This window comes from Oryzias melastigma, linkage group LG17 (genome assembly GCF_002922805.2).
Source record: "Oryzias melastigma strain HK-1 linkage group LG17, ASM292280v2, whole genome shotgun sequence".
Taxonomy (NCBI): Eukaryota; Metazoa; Chordata; class Actinopteri; order Beloniformes; family Adrianichthyidae; genus Oryzias; species Oryzias melastigma.
In genome coordinates, this window is record NC_050528.1 from 18,345,194 (window position 1) to 18,362,217 (window position 17,024).

At 40.0% G+C, this 17,024-nt stretch overlaps 2 protein-coding genes across 2 annotated transcripts in view; both read right to left on the minus strand.

Annotated features, from left to right (window-relative positions):
* Window positions 1–17,024, minus strand: part of LOC112147800 (receptor-type tyrosine-protein phosphatase S) — a gene marked incomplete in the record, with an annotated part of 91,502 nt that overhangs the window by 12,927 nt on the left and 61,551 nt on the right. Inside the window, 12 exon segments of the mRNA XM_036216205.1 lie at window positions 179–291; window positions 501–512; window positions 2,519–2,676; window positions 3,016–3,234; window positions 3,336–3,423; window positions 3,587–3,840; window positions 5,202–5,296; window positions 10,805–10,949; window positions 11,351–11,487; window positions 13,497–13,698; window positions 14,329–14,708; window positions 16,829–17,024. Coding sequence (XP_036072098.1) covers window positions 179–291; window positions 501–512; window positions 2,519–2,676; window positions 3,016–3,234; window positions 3,336–3,423; window positions 3,587–3,840; window positions 5,202–5,296; window positions 10,805–10,949; window positions 11,351–11,487; window positions 13,497–13,698; window positions 14,329–14,708; window positions 16,829–17,024 — 1,999 coding nt within the window.
* On the minus strand, window positions 6,696–10,793 carry LOC118599898 (receptor-type tyrosine-protein phosphatase F-like). Its single transcript, XM_036216207.1, has 4 exons — window positions 8,558–10,793; window positions 7,274–7,467; window positions 7,136–7,162; window positions 6,696–6,919 (listed from the first exon to the last, which is right to left on the minus strand). Exons 1-4 carry the CDS (start codon window positions 8,625–8,627, stop codon window positions 6,779–6,781), a joined length of 432 nt encoding a protein of 143 aa, XP_036072100.1. The 5' UTR covers window positions 8,628–10,793; the 3' UTR covers window positions 6,696–6,778.

The following is a 17,024-nucleotide window of genomic DNA, read 5'->3' on the forward strand; positions in this document are numbered from 1 at the left end:
GTATGTGATCTCTGTGATGAGGACGGAGGACTTTTCAAGTCTAGCCTATTTCCTTTTGCAGAGGGTCGAAATTAGTTGCATGAATATTTTATTTTGGAATGAACTAAGAAGAGCACTTTATCATAGAAATTCAAAGAGCATGCGCGTTTCTGTGCCTGCGCAGGAACACGCTTCATACCGGGAGTCTGGAAATTGATGCGTCTCATCGCCACGGGGTCGGTTGGGTGATGGGCCATCATTTCTGCATTGCTCAAAAGGCTCTTGGTTCCGGGCTCAGAGTCCTTTCGCTTGCTGATCAGACAGTAACGAGACAAAAATGCAATTACCACAGGCAGACAACCACGACAGAAAACCACTGAAGTCTATTTGATTTGTGCAAAGAAAAAAAAAAGCGTTAACAGATATTCCATTTATGTTAAAGCTTTGCACAAACCGTACTAACAACATGTATTTGCTATGAGCTAAAGGGAACAGGGGCTTTGACATTGTTTAAATCTTACCTGTCAGGTTTGCTGTTTCCCATGAAACAAGAGGAAGGAGACAAGCAGATTGTTAGAGAGGAAAATCAATAGTTTGCATTAGTATTCAAAAGCTTGGTAGCTTGCAGCACATAGCCCAGGCCTACAGCGGGGTCAGGCCTCTTTGATGGCTGTCTGTAGTCAGAACAAATGTCCAAACTTGAGCAAATCTGACAGATTTCAAGCATTTGTGAGGGAAAAGAGCCGAACATTTAACATTTCCGTTCACAGAATCATAAGCAGGAGCTGTGAGCACAGATCAAGCAGAGGGCCAGACATGGCTTGTGTAATGTATCTGTGCTGTCAAATCAGAGTTCAGCACTTAAAGGTGTCTAAGCTGATTAGCAATTTCACTATAGTGTCTTTTATTGAATTTCAGAAACTTAAATTCAATAATTGTCCTCAATAGAGGGAAAAGTTACTCATTGATGGGAATGTGTTCACCTTACCTTAAAAATAGGATATTTTCATATAAGAGTTATAAGATTTCAAAAACAAAATGGGTAAGACTGCCTTTTTTATCTATTATAAGATTTGCATAAAAATATAAACAATGATAAATTGGTAAAATTCAATAGAATGTGAGTAGAATTATGGAGGAGTGTGAAAGTTTGTGAAGAAGCAAAGAAATGACTCAGAAATATTGTGATCTGAAGAAAACAATGAAAATAAAAACTATCTAGCTCTAAGTTCTAAGTTTTGCAATCGTTTACTTCACTCATTTATACTTTATATTTGGCTTACCAATTTTTAACACTTTGTAGCCGACATTAAGGAGGCATCGACTAAGAAGAAATAATATTTATGACGTGTAGATTGTCGGGAAAACAGTGTGAGAAGCAAAATGAATGATGTTAAAAGATGTTTTAATGAACCACATTTTAATGAGTCGCTGTATCCCATTGCTGCTCTGCTACTCTGTTAACATCCCATAAACCCCAGCTACGGTGGCCATTTTGGTCCAGTTGTTCTACTCCGAGTAGAGAGCCTATTCAGACTGAGAAAACTCAGAGCGAACCGAAGCTCAGTCCCGTTGGAAATGAACTGAAACCTCCTTAAAAGATGGACCCTGGTCCGAACCAGAATCCACTCAGGAGCATTCAATTTGATTATCGAGAGAAAGCCGAAGTGTGACCGTTTTGAATACTACAAGTATACTTGAATAAAAATCAACACAACAAATGTTAACATGCAGTTTATGAATACATGAATAAATGTTGTGTAAACCCCATGAAATCACAAAGATCCTAATGGAAACATCTGTGAATTAACTTGTTACAATTTGATAGCCATTTTTTTAAGATTCAACATAAATGAAAGAATAGATGTTTAAATGGAAGATGGTCATTTAAAAAAATGTTCCAGAGAAGTCTGCAGCGATTCCTTCATGAAGAGGAATTTCCTTTGAAAAACTTAAAAAAAAAAATCCTGTTTTTGTAAATCTTTCCTTGTAGTCGTGCAGCTTATCAAAAGTTTGAGAAGAACCGAACCTTCTGGAGAATCTATGTCCCATTGGGACCTTTAGCATCCAAAGTGAAGGCAGATTTGCAGATGTTTTGATAGAATTCCCAAAGGGGCTTTTATGGCTGTAGCAGCTCTGAGCCTTGGAATACATTCCTTATGAGTGAACTCTTCCATCATTTCTAATGTTTTCAGAGATTAAACACTGTAGCATTGAATCAACCCAAAGAAACTGTCAATTTCTACAGTTTATAGTCTACTTCTGGAACAAACGTTGTTTACTTTAACTCTCAAAAATTAAGATTTTAAATACGTGTGAAACTTTTTTCACGTTTTTATATCGTATGAATTTGAAGACATTGAAAAACAAAACACAACTTGTTGACATTAAAAAAAAGAAAAAGAATAAAGCCAGTCTTATCCTCTTATCCTATGAGAATGAAAAGCGCTCTGGCATTTACTTGGAGCGATTAACACTCTGAGTCACTGCCATCGCTGTAAACTTGACATTTGCTTTTTATGAAGGTCATCCCACTTACTTTTTGTAGAGCAGGATGGCAATAACGATGCAGATGATGAAGACCACGGCCAGGACGGGACCCACCACCCAGATCAGCCCGTCGCCGGCATCAAGGGGCTGGGGGTCGGAGTGCGGGGCCGTCACTGGGCTGGTGTACGGGCTGGCCACGTACATTTTCTGCAGCAGACATTGAAGGCAGAATTTTAGGGGAAAATATTCTAAATTTCTAAAAAAAGTAGTAGTTCTCAGTCTCAGAAAATGATAGGATTCATTGCACCGATTTCTTCTAGTTCTCTTTTGCAATGAAGCCTTTGAATCACAGAAAAAGGTTGCAGAGGATTGCATTAGACTGAACAGATCTTGCTGTAATTGTGACCAGGTGACAACATCTTGCAAAAAGAATATGCCAACGCTTAGTAGAGCTCACGTTCTTAGCACAATGTTTGTGATGCTGATTCCAATGTATGGGAAGATCCTACAGGAGGGATTTAGTTAAAAACAGGTTGGCTTTCGTACCCCTGTTGTGGAGTTCAGCTCAGCCAGGATGAAGAAGACGTACTCCTGCCCCGGATCCAGCGCTTGGTTCTGAAAGCCTCCGTAGTCCAGCTGGTCCCCCAGGGTGAAGAAAGCCGGCAGGGTGGCAGGTGTGAAACGGGCCGTGATGTAAGCCCGCTTCAGGTCCACCTGCTTCTGCTGCCTGGAATCCCTCTGCCGCTGACTGATGTCTTTCAGGAGCTGAAGAGACAGTCACAAACCCACCATTCAAGTCTGCTTTTTTTTTTATTTATTCGTTTCTTGTTCCTGAGTTCATGCCTTAGTGTGGTTTGATTTCTTACATCTTCCAGGTCCATTTCGTCTGGACTTTTCAGGTGTCTGATGACGCCTCGAGCTCGCCGTAGAGGAACCACCACAACGTACACATTCCTGCAGAAACAAAGAATGAAACCGTCATTGCTGTTGTCATGCGGAGCTATCATCCCCATTATCTGTTACAGAGTATAATCACATGACTTCAGTACAGCTGATAGCTGGCGACTGATAAGTAAAGATATCGGCATAGGGATAATAAAAGTCGACTAAATCTTACTTGACAGGAGTTCTGGTTTCCAGCGACGGCAGAATGATAGTGATTGTTGTTTCTGTGTCACGACTGTGGTCAATCTCAGGACGGCGGATGGTGATTGGTGGGGATGTCTGAGCAACAATGCGGTGGCGAAGGCCTCCCATGTTGCCCTCAGGAGCGGTGATTTTAAAGTCGTAGCTGGTGTCAGGCTGGAGGTTGGGGATGACTGCCTTTTTCAGACGAGCGTCCACCTCCATCTTCTGACGGTTGTACTCCACCTGGACAGAATAAAAACATGAAATGCTGTAAACTTTCAACTAAACATTTTATCAATCTGAAAATAAGAATAATGTATAATAATGTATAATATAATAATGATAATATAATAATATATAACATTAAAAAAAAGTTCTAGTAAAAGTTTGAATACAATTTTATTTTATATTATTGTGCAAATTTAGCACAATATTAATAATAATCTCTTTTCACTGACATGTAAGTGAAACAAAAAGCTGCAATACGTAGAAAAATGACTAAGATAAATATATATATATTATAATATATTTAATAATATATATTATAAATAAGCAGGAAATCAGTTAATTACACAAAAACTTAAAGAAACCAGATTTATTTAAAATTCTAAAAGTTGCATTTTCTATTATTCAAAAGAAAAACAAAACAAACAAAAAAATTTGCAACTCCTATTAGCCAAAATATTTTTTCAAATCACTATAGGAGATTAAAAAATGTTTTTTTTTAATGTTAAATAACATAAATAAACAGAACTTTGATTAGAAACATAAAACAATAAAGGAAGAATCATGAAAAAAACCCAAACAAAACAAACAAACAAGAAAAAACATGATGGCAGCACAATAAAAGTGATATTCTGTCATCTGTTATTATGTTACTGAATAAGATTCTTTATTTTTCTTTTACCTTAATTTCACATTTTGAAGCCCTAAATCTTAAAAACAATATTGTTTACATGTAAAAACTCCTTCAATATTTAGGAAAAATATAACTATAGCTATTATCTAAAGCTAATAAACAAAGCATCTCAAATATTTAACAGTCCTTTTTTCCACAGATAATAATCTTCTGTTAAATAAATAAAAAAGAGAAGAAATATGAAAAAAAGAGTTTTTAAAGGAAGAGCGATTCTTCGTTATACCAGCAAAGAGACTGGGCTCCGTCAAAACACATCGAAAAGCCTGTAAACCTTTTCTCTAAATCAAGAGAGTTAGTTAAAATACTGCACAAAAAAATGAGTCTCTTTTTATATTTTTGGAATTGCTTCAAAGGAGCCAGTCTTTCATGTCTTCTTCTCAAATGACCTTAACAAGTTTTTTTTTTTCCAGTTTCTCTAAAGATATTTTACAATTTTCCTTTTCCCCACAGGCACTGGTCTCTTTATTCTCTAAGTCGTTTAAAGCTGACTTAATGAATCATTCAAGTGCAGAAAACTCAAAAGAATAAAACAGAAAAAAAGCTCACCTCCATGACAGAAAATGAGTATTCTGCATTAAAATGGAAACTTTAAAAAGAACTATTGCTTAATCTCAGCTTAAAAGATTAAAATAAATTCTCTTGAAGTTAAAGCAAACAGAAGTGAGTTCAAACGGCTGCAACGTACGATGAAGCGGTACGGGTTGCTGGTTTCTGGAAAGTCCCAGGTGAGGAGAACGCTGGTCATCGTAGCCAGATTGACCGAAAAATTCCTCGGCACATCTATGGGATGAAAACGCAAACAAACAGAACTTGAGTTAATGGAAGCAAAACCTTTGAATCAAATCAGCAAAGCTGGTCGTCTCCCAGTGCTAACCTGCAGGGGTGGAGAAGAGGGTTACTCGGGGAAAGACTGACGACGGTTAGGAGGACGGGGGAGTGACGGGGAGAGTGGATGGCAACAGTAAGAAGAATATGTAACAGACAGGTCGGCTGCAGGAATGTGACATGCCACACTGTCAGTTTGTGTTCGCTCTACTCTGTCCAGCCTGTCAGCTGAGGCTTTGGAAAAGGTGGCGGTGAAGGTCTACCAGGAAAAAAACCAAACCCAAAACAGACCAAACTTACCTGCTGACTCAGCTTCAGGTGCCAGTTTTAGACTCTGAACAGACTGAGCACCTACCTCCTCTGGAGATAGTTTGCATCCTTTGTTTACCAGGGGGGGTTGTGATTAGCAGTGCTCTTGAAGCAAACCTGTCTCCACTGGTGGTGAAGGGGAGGTGATGGAGGTATACGTGAGTGAGTGGAGGAGAGTTGGGGGAGGAGCTCCATCTCTGGGGCGCTCAGACCTGTAAGAGCTGGCCCAGACTTGGTTAAGTTTCGTGGGTGAACTCCAGAAAAAAAGAGGGATGTGACGCGGAATCAGTGCTGAGGAAGAGGGGCCCTGGGCGCGAGGCCCGCCATACCTGTTTCAAAGGCCAGAGTGAGGCGCTCTAGAGGAGGGCTGAAGGGGCCCGGCCCCGCCTTGTTGTGCGCTCGGATTCGCACCTCATAGGCTGTGCTGTGATTGAGGCCCAGGATGGTGTAGCTGGACTCACTTGCAGGGAGTGTGATCAACCATGGAGGAGCAGACGGGGCGGGGATGGCAGAGGGGGCGGGGCCAGAGGACGGTTTGTACGCTATAGTGTATTGGGTAATGACCCCATTGCGCTCGTCCGGGGCTGGAGGCAGCCAGGAGAACTGGAGGGAGCAGCAAGTTGTATTAACAAATTCAACGATTTTGGGGGTTCCCACAGGCGGGAACATGGGGATTGTTAATTCCTTCCTCGCGGCATCTCCGTATCCCGCTCGACTCCGTGCGGACAGTGCAAAAACGTAGGAGGAGCCTGGAGAGAGGTCTCCGGCGGTGAAGTTTCTCTCACGGTGAGAGAACTCGACGGTGGCGTTGGAAGAAGCGTTTGTCGGGCCAAACTGGAGGCGGTAGCCTTGGATTTCCACGGGCGCCCTCCGGCCGTCGGAGCTCGTCTCTGAGCAGTCCAGCGGGGGAGCCCACCTCACCACCGCGGACGAAGCCGCACCCGGGAGCACCCAGAGGGAGGGGGGGCCGGGCACTGCCAACGACAGTAGAAAATGAGCAGGTTTCATAAAACTGTATATCATGTAAATCGTAGAGGAATTCGAATTGATCGGGCTGTTTATTTACGACTCTCCTCTCCTTCAGCTGCTGTAAAATCAATGCTGGAATGTGTCATTAAATCCAGAGCTCTATATTCTTGACAGATCCTCACCAATCCCTGTGGTCTTCACCAGCTTGGCTTTACTGTGTGCTCCATCTCCTTTGGTGGTGTAGGCCGCCACTGAGACGGAGTACAGAGTCTCTGCTTTCAAACCTCCTAAAATCATCTCCTGCAGGAGAAAAACTCAATTAATTGCTGATCCTTTAGTCTAAAAGTAGATCTATCCTACGCCTTTTCCTTAATAATTTAGCATCAGCGATGATCTAATTACATAACCAGATGATCAAATTTGCTGTGCTCAGACCTAATGAGAATTTTAATATATTGGTTGCATGATATTAGCAGAGAGCTGGTTCCTAATGAGAAGCAGTCGGTTTGCACTCACATACAGAGTGGATTCGTCCTCCTCCATCTTGTGGCAAAGGCAGAACACACCCCGCGGGCCAGACAGAAATGAGACGGATGAGTCGAAAATGTTTACAGACGGAGCGCTCAAACACGAGCCCCCTCAAACTCAGCTCACCTGAGACTCGTCCAGTAACAGGTCTTTGATTCGGGGCAGGGTGCGTGATTCGCCGCTCTCTGCGCGGCTGAAATGCACCTGGTATCCACGGATCTGGCCCTGCCGTAACTGTGGCAACACGGAGCGCCATGTGACCAGCAGTGCTGAGGAATTAAGCGGCTGGACGTCCACCTGACGAGGCGCCGCGCCGGGAACTAGACACACAAAAACTGAATTAACAAGGCTGTAAAATATATAAAAATTAAATCAAATAGGTGCAACAGACTCAGGAAAAAATCACAAATGTCATTTAAATTTAATTCCGAAAAATATTATAAAATAGAATCAAAGAAAGTCACACCAGCTTAGTATTGTTTCATGTAAATTAATTTAGTTTTGTTTAAAGAAAAAAAGGAAACATAATAAAAAAATATTCAAATCAGCTTAACATATTTTTTCATTTTACTTGAAAATTACACAAAAAAATAATGAAATAACTTCAAGTTTTTCCCTAATTTAATTAAGATAAACTCATTTATTTCACTTAATAAAAAAATAAATGGCCATTCTATTTAGCTTAATTCATAAGACTAAACAAAATAATAATTATAATGATAAAAATGAAGTCATCTTTTTTTAGTTACACATTTTTTTTTAATTCATAGAAAATGTATACAAGACCCTGACATAACATTGTAAAAAATGTTCCCTTTAAAAAATAATTTTTGGCCACAATTAATTTTTTAAAGCTTTTTTAAAATGCAAAAATTTTAGCAATTTGTGCACACAAATAAGCATTTTATGGTCACAAATGAGCATTTTGTGCACCAATTCAGCATTTTGTATGTAGAAATTACTATTTTGTGTGCACAAATTAGTATTTTTTAGCCACAAATTAGGATTTTAGTCATATAAATTAGGATTTTGTGCATACAAATTAGTGGGTACAAATTAATATTGAAGATACTCAACATACTTTTTGCGTGCAGAAAATACTAGTTTGTGCCTACAAACTCCTAATTTGTGCAGAAATTGCTAATATGTTTGCACACATTACTTTTTGCGTGCAGAAAATGCTAATACATGTGCACAAAATGCAAATACATTTGCACAAAATGGTAATTTTTACCCCCCAAAATGGTATCAAAATGCAAATTTATGGCCACAAAATGCACATTTCTGTCCATAAAATACTAATTTGTGGACACAAATGAATAATTTGAAGTAACAATTTCTATATCATTTGTTGAAAGTCAAGCCCTGGGCTACGTAAAATTGAAATTAAATGTGTCTAAGGACACCTACCATCCTCATCGGTTCTACAGATCACAGGTGGGCTGCTGGGTCCGGTTCCGACCGCAGTGGTGGCTGCCATGGTAATATTGTACCAGCTCCATTTCTCCAGCCCATCAATCACAGTCCGGCCCAGATGGGCTGGGATAGGAAGCTGTTTCACCTCCAGGCCCTGATCTCCGCCTCCTGGCCCAGAAACTCTCTGGTATTTCAGCTCATAACTTTCCAATTCACCATTCTGGCCCTCCTCTGGAGGCGGCCTCCAACTCACTCTGAGCGAGGTGGAGGCGACCCGCTCGCAGGACACACCCTCTGGTGGAGCCGAGGGCTCTGATTGGAGAAGGGGCGAGCAGGGCAATCGAGTTTAGGAAAGAGTCAAGAAAAAGGGGCAAAAAAATGACAGAGGGGAAATTTCCAAGCGAGCGGATAGAAATAAGGATAAGAAAGGAAACAATAAAAAACTAAAGTAAACTGAAAGTAATAACACTCGGCTGACAAAACATGGTTTGGGATACAAGAGGGGGTGTTGTTTTGTAAAAGCGTAGACTCTCAGTCCATTGAAACAAGGCAGAAACAAATGTTTGGAGTTGGCAACTCAATTATAAGCAAAAGAAAATCAGCATCTGAAAACCAATAATTACTTTCAGGCCTCAAAGGAAAGAGTAGGGTTTCAAAAAACACAACTAGATCATGTTTTTCTCTTTAAAGGAGGGATAAAACTCTCACCACACAGGAGAACAGAAATATATATATATATCCACACAGCAGCCCTCATTGCAGCATAATCCTGGAGTCTTCTTGATAATAGAGCGGTGTCAGACTTTCCTCTGGTGGCTAGAAGAGGATCTTGAGCATCACGGCACAGAGATAAAGTGAACTTATATAGATTTTAGTCGCTGCCAAAAGGATTTGGAAATAATAAAAAAAAAAAGAGGAAAGAAAAAGGCACTCGGGTGGGCTAGAATGAAAAGAAGAAATGAATCAGGAGGATCAACAAACCCAAGTTAAGAAACATGCAAAATCACCTTCACCACCACTGATTTCCAAGCCGCAGATATCACTTCTACAATGTCATTGAAGTAGCACACTCTCCAAAGTGGAGCCTGGCCCAGGTGTTGGGGTTTGTTTGTGCTCTCGGAGTGTGTATGTGTGTGTAACAGTCTTAGCTGACAGGTTCAAGTATCTATTCACTCAGCCGTACAGCCACTGTTCTGTTGGCCCCGGGGGACAATCTTGATGTGCACCAAAGCTTGGCGATAACAAAGCACACGCAACCTCCCTGGGAAATGAATTCTGCTGCATGAAATAGTCTGCTTATCTAGCACCACCCTCACCCTGCGCTTTGCCACCTCCTCCAGTGGTCTCCTTTTTAATTTAACCAAGAAAGGAGAGACAGCGAGCTACGACTGCTGTCGTCTGTGTGATCTCAAATACAGAAACTTACCACTACCTTTTTTGCTGCTTCTTTATTAATTCTTTTTTTTGTATCTATTTAGGTGTTTTTTTTATCCTCCTTGTGGCAGATGTGGAAAGACCCACTCCAATAAAAACTGTGGATAAATTGATTCCCTGATATATCGCTATATTTTCTCTTGCAGATACTTTTATCGATTTAAAATGCTGACCAGATGACATTTAAAAAATTATTTTTGATCGTTCTTCAGCTTCTTAGCAGCTTGTGTTAAATGTTCAGTCAGCCTGGATGTTCTTGTTGTTATGAGACATGTACTATTTAGTTTTGACTTGATTGGAGTGAGACTTTAATGTGTCAGGACTTGTAAAGTTAGAAAGAAAAGGGTCATTTTTGGTGCTCAAAATCTCAAACTCACCCCCCACCACACCCTGTTGACCACCTTTCAGTAAAAACCTCAAATCACCGTCAGGCTGCTAAAGGCAGACGGTTTCATTCTCTCCAAGACATTTGATACTGATAGAGTGGAAAATATGAAAGGAGTGCTAAGAGAAGGAAAATAGAATCGTTAATCGGTGCTCCATCTCCATTTGCCAGGATGACTTGGCTGTGGAAGGAAGACAGCAGCCGAGCAGAGGGGGAAAGGCACAGTCAAATGTAGATGGATGGGCAGATGAGTTTAGAAACAAAACATATGGAGGAACGAGAAGATAGTTTGTAGACTTTTCCAGGCCAGGAACTGAGGACAAAACACGAGTAAAAACCCTTCCGGCACAAACATTACAGAGAAAGGAGCGGCTCGTGGACGCTTTCATACAGCATGTGAATACAGGTGAGTTGAGACGTACTGGCTTGTGTCGTCCTCTGCACCATTTCATTAGAGAAAGCTCCGATGCCTTTGCTGGAGATGGCGGCGAGAGAGAAGGAGTACTCAGTGTTTGCCTTCAGACCTTCCAGGGTGTAGGAGGTTCTTGGCGTGAAGGTCAGTTTCTCCTGCGAGACAACAGCCGGAGGAGAGAGCGAGAGGCCAGGTGACAAAATGAGAGAGGAGAGGAGAGGAGGCACGTGTGAAAATGGGGGGATGGTTACTATAAAACACACTCAAACTAACTCTTGGATTTCATCCTGTTATGCTATGTTCACACCAGTCTTGGAGACTTGTTCAAGTGACTTCTTCCATTGAAAAGTCTTTGTAAAATTATGTAAATGTGCATTTTGGGTTTCTGCATTAAAAAACTCTTCCATTCAACAAGTTTTTAAGTCCAAGTTTAAGATTTTGAGCGTTAGATCAGGCAGGGTTTCTGGAAAACCAGCAGGACACCGGCCCTCGAGGCCTAGAGTCTGTCACCCCCTGCATTAGGGAATCTTTTTCAAAGAGTTTAAGAAAATCTTACCAGACTTCCGAACTTCACAGGCTTGTAGAGGAGCTCGTAGTTGATTATTTTCTCCTTAGTGAAAGGAGGATCCCAGGTCAGCTCGATACTGGTGTCTGTCACTTTACCGGCTCTAAACTTGCCAGGCTGGCCTGGAACTGAAATGAATATAAAAAAAAGAAAACCAGCTTTAACTACACATACATAGCAAGGTTTTTCTGCTTTCATTTTCCTTAATAAGATTTTATTTTTATTTACAGCTTTAACCTTTTTCAATTAGCTAAAATGTTCTTTAGTTGCACTTTTAGTCACTGAGGTTCCTAACAGGAAATTTGCACTTTGAAAACATTTTCTTTTATTCAAATAAACTCATGAGTTGAAGGACAAAAAAGTGATGTTGATTTTCATTTCTTTATGTAGCTGCTGCAGAGTGACAGTCCGGCTGCTAACAGCAACAGACATATAAAGCTGTCATCTGCGTGTCTCTTCCTACACATCCAGTCGCTTCACAGCGCCTGTCAGAGAACACAATCAGCACCAAGAGACACTCTTGAAATTTGATTTTAATTCTGCAAATTGCATTTAAAATACTACATTTGTGCTAAAGAAATTACATTTCCTGACAGGTCAAGTCGGATCTTTGGATTGAGAACCACACTTCACATTAGCCAAATAACAATTTTACACATTCAGATTTATGACAAAATTTATATTTTTCTACAAAAATTTCAACAATTAAAAAAAAGTATGAATATTTGTACTTGACAAATAAAAAAAAAAAAACACAAAGGAAAAGTTTATCAGCAACTTCTGAAGATTTAAGAAATGTTCTAAACCTTCTAAAGTTGATTGAAGAGAAGTAAAAAGGCTAAAGAATTGCTGGTTCAGGACCAATAAAACCCCAAAAATATATCTAGAAGCTGCCCACTTTCTTTGAAAATGCATCAGAAAATCACAGATTTGTGAAAGCTATTTTTCTAACCCGCAGCGTTTATAGCACAAAAAGCATCAGGGTTTCTGCTAATGTTCACGTCGGTGACCTTTGCTGGACACGCCTGACCTTGGAGCCCTCAGCCAGCTCAGCATGAGAAGCCGTAAAGTTGGCTGCATGATGAATTTAGCCGCATGCGGTCTGGAGTCCCTCGGAAAAAAAAAGCCGCCACTCCACACAGTCTGCTGCTACTTCCTGTTGCCGTTCTTTTATGGAAGCTAAAGGCCATACATCAACTCAGTGCAGAAATCCTCCCACGTTCCACGCATGAGCTCATCCCAGACTGACCAGAACACAACAAGCTGATAAAAATGATGCAGGAACTCAGCTTCATCACTGACCGTGGGTGAACCCAACATATGGAGCTAAATTAGGGCCAAATAAAACAAATAGAAAAAAATATTGGCGTTTGACCAAAAAAGAAACTTTTTAAAATAAACTTAATTATATTCAGCTTCAAATGTTCTGTTTTTTAGGTTTCAAAACTCAACATTTCAATTTTAAAACTTTTGGTCCCATTGTGGAGTGTTTGGGCGGGGCTAACACGAAGGACCAATCAAAATCAATGAGGGGGTCCCAGTGTATTCACTGATTCTAAGACCTGTCATAATTATGGTCAGAAAATTGCTATTTAGTCTGTAATCTCATAGTCTGAAGTTGTCCCGGGTGTAAAAAGCAGTTTCTCGCATCCAAACCTCGCGTCCAAAACGCAGTTCCAGCCCGTTCAAAGCACCATCTTATCGTGTTACATCCTGGCATTGAAAACGTCCTTATGCATGTAATTATCACAGTTTTCAGAGTCAGTGAACGCACCGGGACTGAAGTTACCACCCTCATCGATTTTGATTGGTCCTTTGTGTTAGCCCCGCCCCAACGTGCCACAATGAGGCCAAAAGTTTTGAAAAGGAAATGTTTCGATTCGAAAACAAAAAAAGAGTTGAAAGTCGAAGAACAATTTAAAACAGAAAAAAAAGGTTTGAAATTGAAATTTTGAGTTTTGAAACCTAAAAAAGCAGAACATTTGAACCGTAGAATAATTACGTTTATTTATTTTTTTTGGCCAAACAACAATATTCTTTTCATTTTTTTTTATTTGGGTTTCAGATATTATTTGCCCCACATATAAACACACTTGATTTTCTTCTGGAGAAAACGTAGATTTTTCTCGACACAAACCTCCATGCAACACTTTGACTTGGATCGGGGTTGAGAAGGGTCCGTCCCCCACTGAGGTGAAGGCGAGGACTTGGACGATGTAGGTCTCTGAGGTTACCAGGTTCTGGATGGTGGTGATTAGGCTGTCCTGGACGTTCTGGATCTGCCACTCGTTTATAGGCCGGGATGGGTCCATAGTGTAGTACACGCGGTAACCTTTCACCTAAAAGTTAAGAAAGAGAAAAACAAAAAAAGACGTGCGGTTGAGTTTCACTAGAGGGTCACTAGAGACTGGCCTTTAATTTATGGCTTTCCCTTTAATCCCGCCGTCACAGTAATCCCTAATACCCTGTTTTAACACTTTATGACACGCCAAGGTCATCATCTTGTTTACTTCAAAGCAAAGCTCCGTCAAACATTTTGACCTTTACCTAAAACGAATTCTAGCACTTAAGATGCCATCAAAACACGTCCCTCCATTTTACTTCTGCAGCAGATTGGGCAGAATTGATGTAATCCCTTTTTGTAAACTCCTTCAATCTCCTGCTCCCCCACCTCAACTGTTGTTACTTTTTAATATCTATAATCCCCATATGCACTCAATTCTGTGCTTTTATGAATGCGGAGAGTCTTGAAAAAAAAGGAATTAGGCCTCAAGAGGGAGTGCTATCAACTTAGAGTGGACAGTCCAATTACCTTTTCCTTTCTTTGGAGAGAAAGGGGAGCAGCAACGGATAGAAATCACTAGCAAGACATAATCCGCCCCGGATGATAAAGTCTCACATCTTTCTGTCATTTTGGGGATCAAAAACATCCTTGCATTACATTTTTTAGACATCTTTTGGTTTCTCACCTGCCCATTTGGCTCCTCCGGCTCCTCCCAGCGGATAAACACACTGTTCTCAGAAATGACGTGAGCCTGGACGCTCTGTGGAGGGCTGGCGGGCGCTTGTTCTCCAGTGCGGGCCTCCACGCGGGTGGATGGGGGTCCCTGGCCGATGCTGTTGAAAGCGGACACTCGTATCTCGTACTCTGTGTTGGGGTAGAGCCCCCCAATGCTGTAGCGGGTGGTGGTGATGCTGTCCACGGTCTCGTATTTGCTGTCCGGCCCCTTGGCTCGGTACTGAATAATGTAGTACGACACTGGGTCGGGATTACCAGAATCCCAGGTGATGGTGATGCTGGTGGCTGTGGTCTCCGTGACGATGGGAGTGCCAGGAGGTTTTGGTAAAGCTGGAGTTCAGGAAGACACACAGAAAATGTTGTATTTTATCCAAAATATCAAACTAATAAATAATCGTGTCAGTTCTGTGCACATTCTGGGTTTTGTTTGAGATAAAAATCTCAGGAGGATTCTGATATTGCAGCCTGACAGAATTATTGTGTGGTCTGCACATTTGTTTATCTTCATATACTGTATAAATATAAGTTTGCTTGTGTTTTCTCAGTCTGGTCAGATTCCAAACACAGTTTTTATTTATTTATTTATTTTTTCATGTAAACTCACATTACCACAGGGATGCCTGAGTGGCTCATCTCTGCAGAGGAAGATTAAAATACAAATATTTATTTGTAGTTTGTTGCATGTGAAATCATCAGTTCCAAATAAAATAAAATATTTCCAAAGAAAAGCAAATAAATATATATATAAAAAAATGAGGTTGTTCGGATTAGGAATTTCTACATCAATTATTTTCACTTTTGATCTTAAATTTGCCGAAACTACGAGAAAATTATTTTATTTTCTTGCCTTATTAACTAGAATATTTTGTTAATCAACACCTGTTCTAATATTTAAGACTTAAAAATGAATTCAAATTAATATGGGAAAAAAAGATAAAAAAAGGTTGAACTTGAAAATTGCAATTAAAAACATCAATAATATTAATGGAGGGAAAAGGAGGATTTGTCCCTTTAAAATCACAATTTAAACAGTTTGACTTAAATACAAAGATTTTTCAAGTCAACATATCCTGCATTTAAGATGCAAATCTGAATTTAGCAGTTAAAAAGAACTTTAAAAAGTAAAAGTAATAAACTGAACGTATGTGTCTAACGAGTAATGTGGAAAACCTTAATATGATGCAATGTTTGCTCTGTTCTGTATCATATAAAGTTTTGTTTTAGTAGAAAATGACAACAATAAAAAACAAATGTTATTGTTAACTTGTCTTAAAGTCTCACTGATGATGATTATGGCATTTTTAGCAAAAAATAACAATTTTTTTTTTTTTTTTAGTTTCTGCAGAGCAGCAGTATTTCACTAGAAATTCACTCCTGAGTTGTAGGCGGGACTGTTGGCAGGGAGTAACCCCGCCCTCGCTTTGAGTTTATATGCACAGTATCCAAAAGTTCTGATGTTGTTTGTTTTTTATGGAAGAAACGCAGACATGCAGCCATGGCCAGATCTAGGATGACTTCATGAGATGGGCGACACCCACAAGGAGGGAAAGGCGGAGCCTCTGAGATTGAGGCGTCTTACCTCCGGTTAGGAAAAAGAGAAAATCATGAAAATAAGTCATATTTCATAAAAAAGTGTTCTTTTTTTCACTAAAAACTTTGTTCTTTGACTAATAGTTTTTAATGTATTAATTCATTTTTTAATCATTATTAAAACTATTGAAATTTATTAAACCGTGTGAGGAGGAATCTTGTTTTGGTTTACATTGCTGCAAGAATCTTTATGTCAGTGGATCAGTGCTGTCCTGTATATGTTTGAAAATATGTTAAAAAGACAATAAAAAAAAGAAAACGTGTTTTTTAGTGTGCTAAAGGTAATATACTGTCATATGTATAGATATTTTGACTCTCAAAGGCTAAAGAATAGCATGGTTTAGGCTCTTTAACTGTTAAAATTAGAAATTTAAAAAGAGACCAAACTCAGAGTTGCCTGTATATTGTCTGCAGTGCAATTTGAGTCAAAGCCCATACAAATATAAATTCAATATTTTTTACTTAAGTATTTTCCATAGTTTCCTTCTTTTTCTGCTTTAACTGCAACTATTTATGTTAGATATAAAAATGTGTAATTTTCCAGCAAACTATCAGCACCCTGTGGAGTATTCCCTCGACATCCAGAATGTAAACTCATTTTGGATCCCATTACGAGCTTTTTTTTTTTTTTTTTTCAAGTCAGTAGTTTTAAAAATAAAGCGGAGCAAAGTAGGTTTCTTGAGACAGGAGCAATCACTGCAGAGGTTATTACAAGGAAAAAACTCACACATTTAATGAAGAAAACTGCAGTGAGAAACTAATCCACTGGTGATATAGGAACCTGAACTAGTAAGAAATGTACATTTCATGCTCAGAAAGGGAAATAATGAACCAAGTGTGAGGATGAAAGTGTCTCTTACTCTTGACTAACACCTGAGCCGTGGCCTCCAGGATTCCCAGGCTGCTCATGGCCACACAGGTGTAGTTGGCGGACTCTCGCACGCCGTTGAGCTCCAGGACATTGCGTCCGATGGGCATTTCATCCTCGGGGGTCAGGTCCTCGTTTCCCAGCATCCACTTGACGTAAGGCATGGGCGACCCCACGGCCACGCAGGT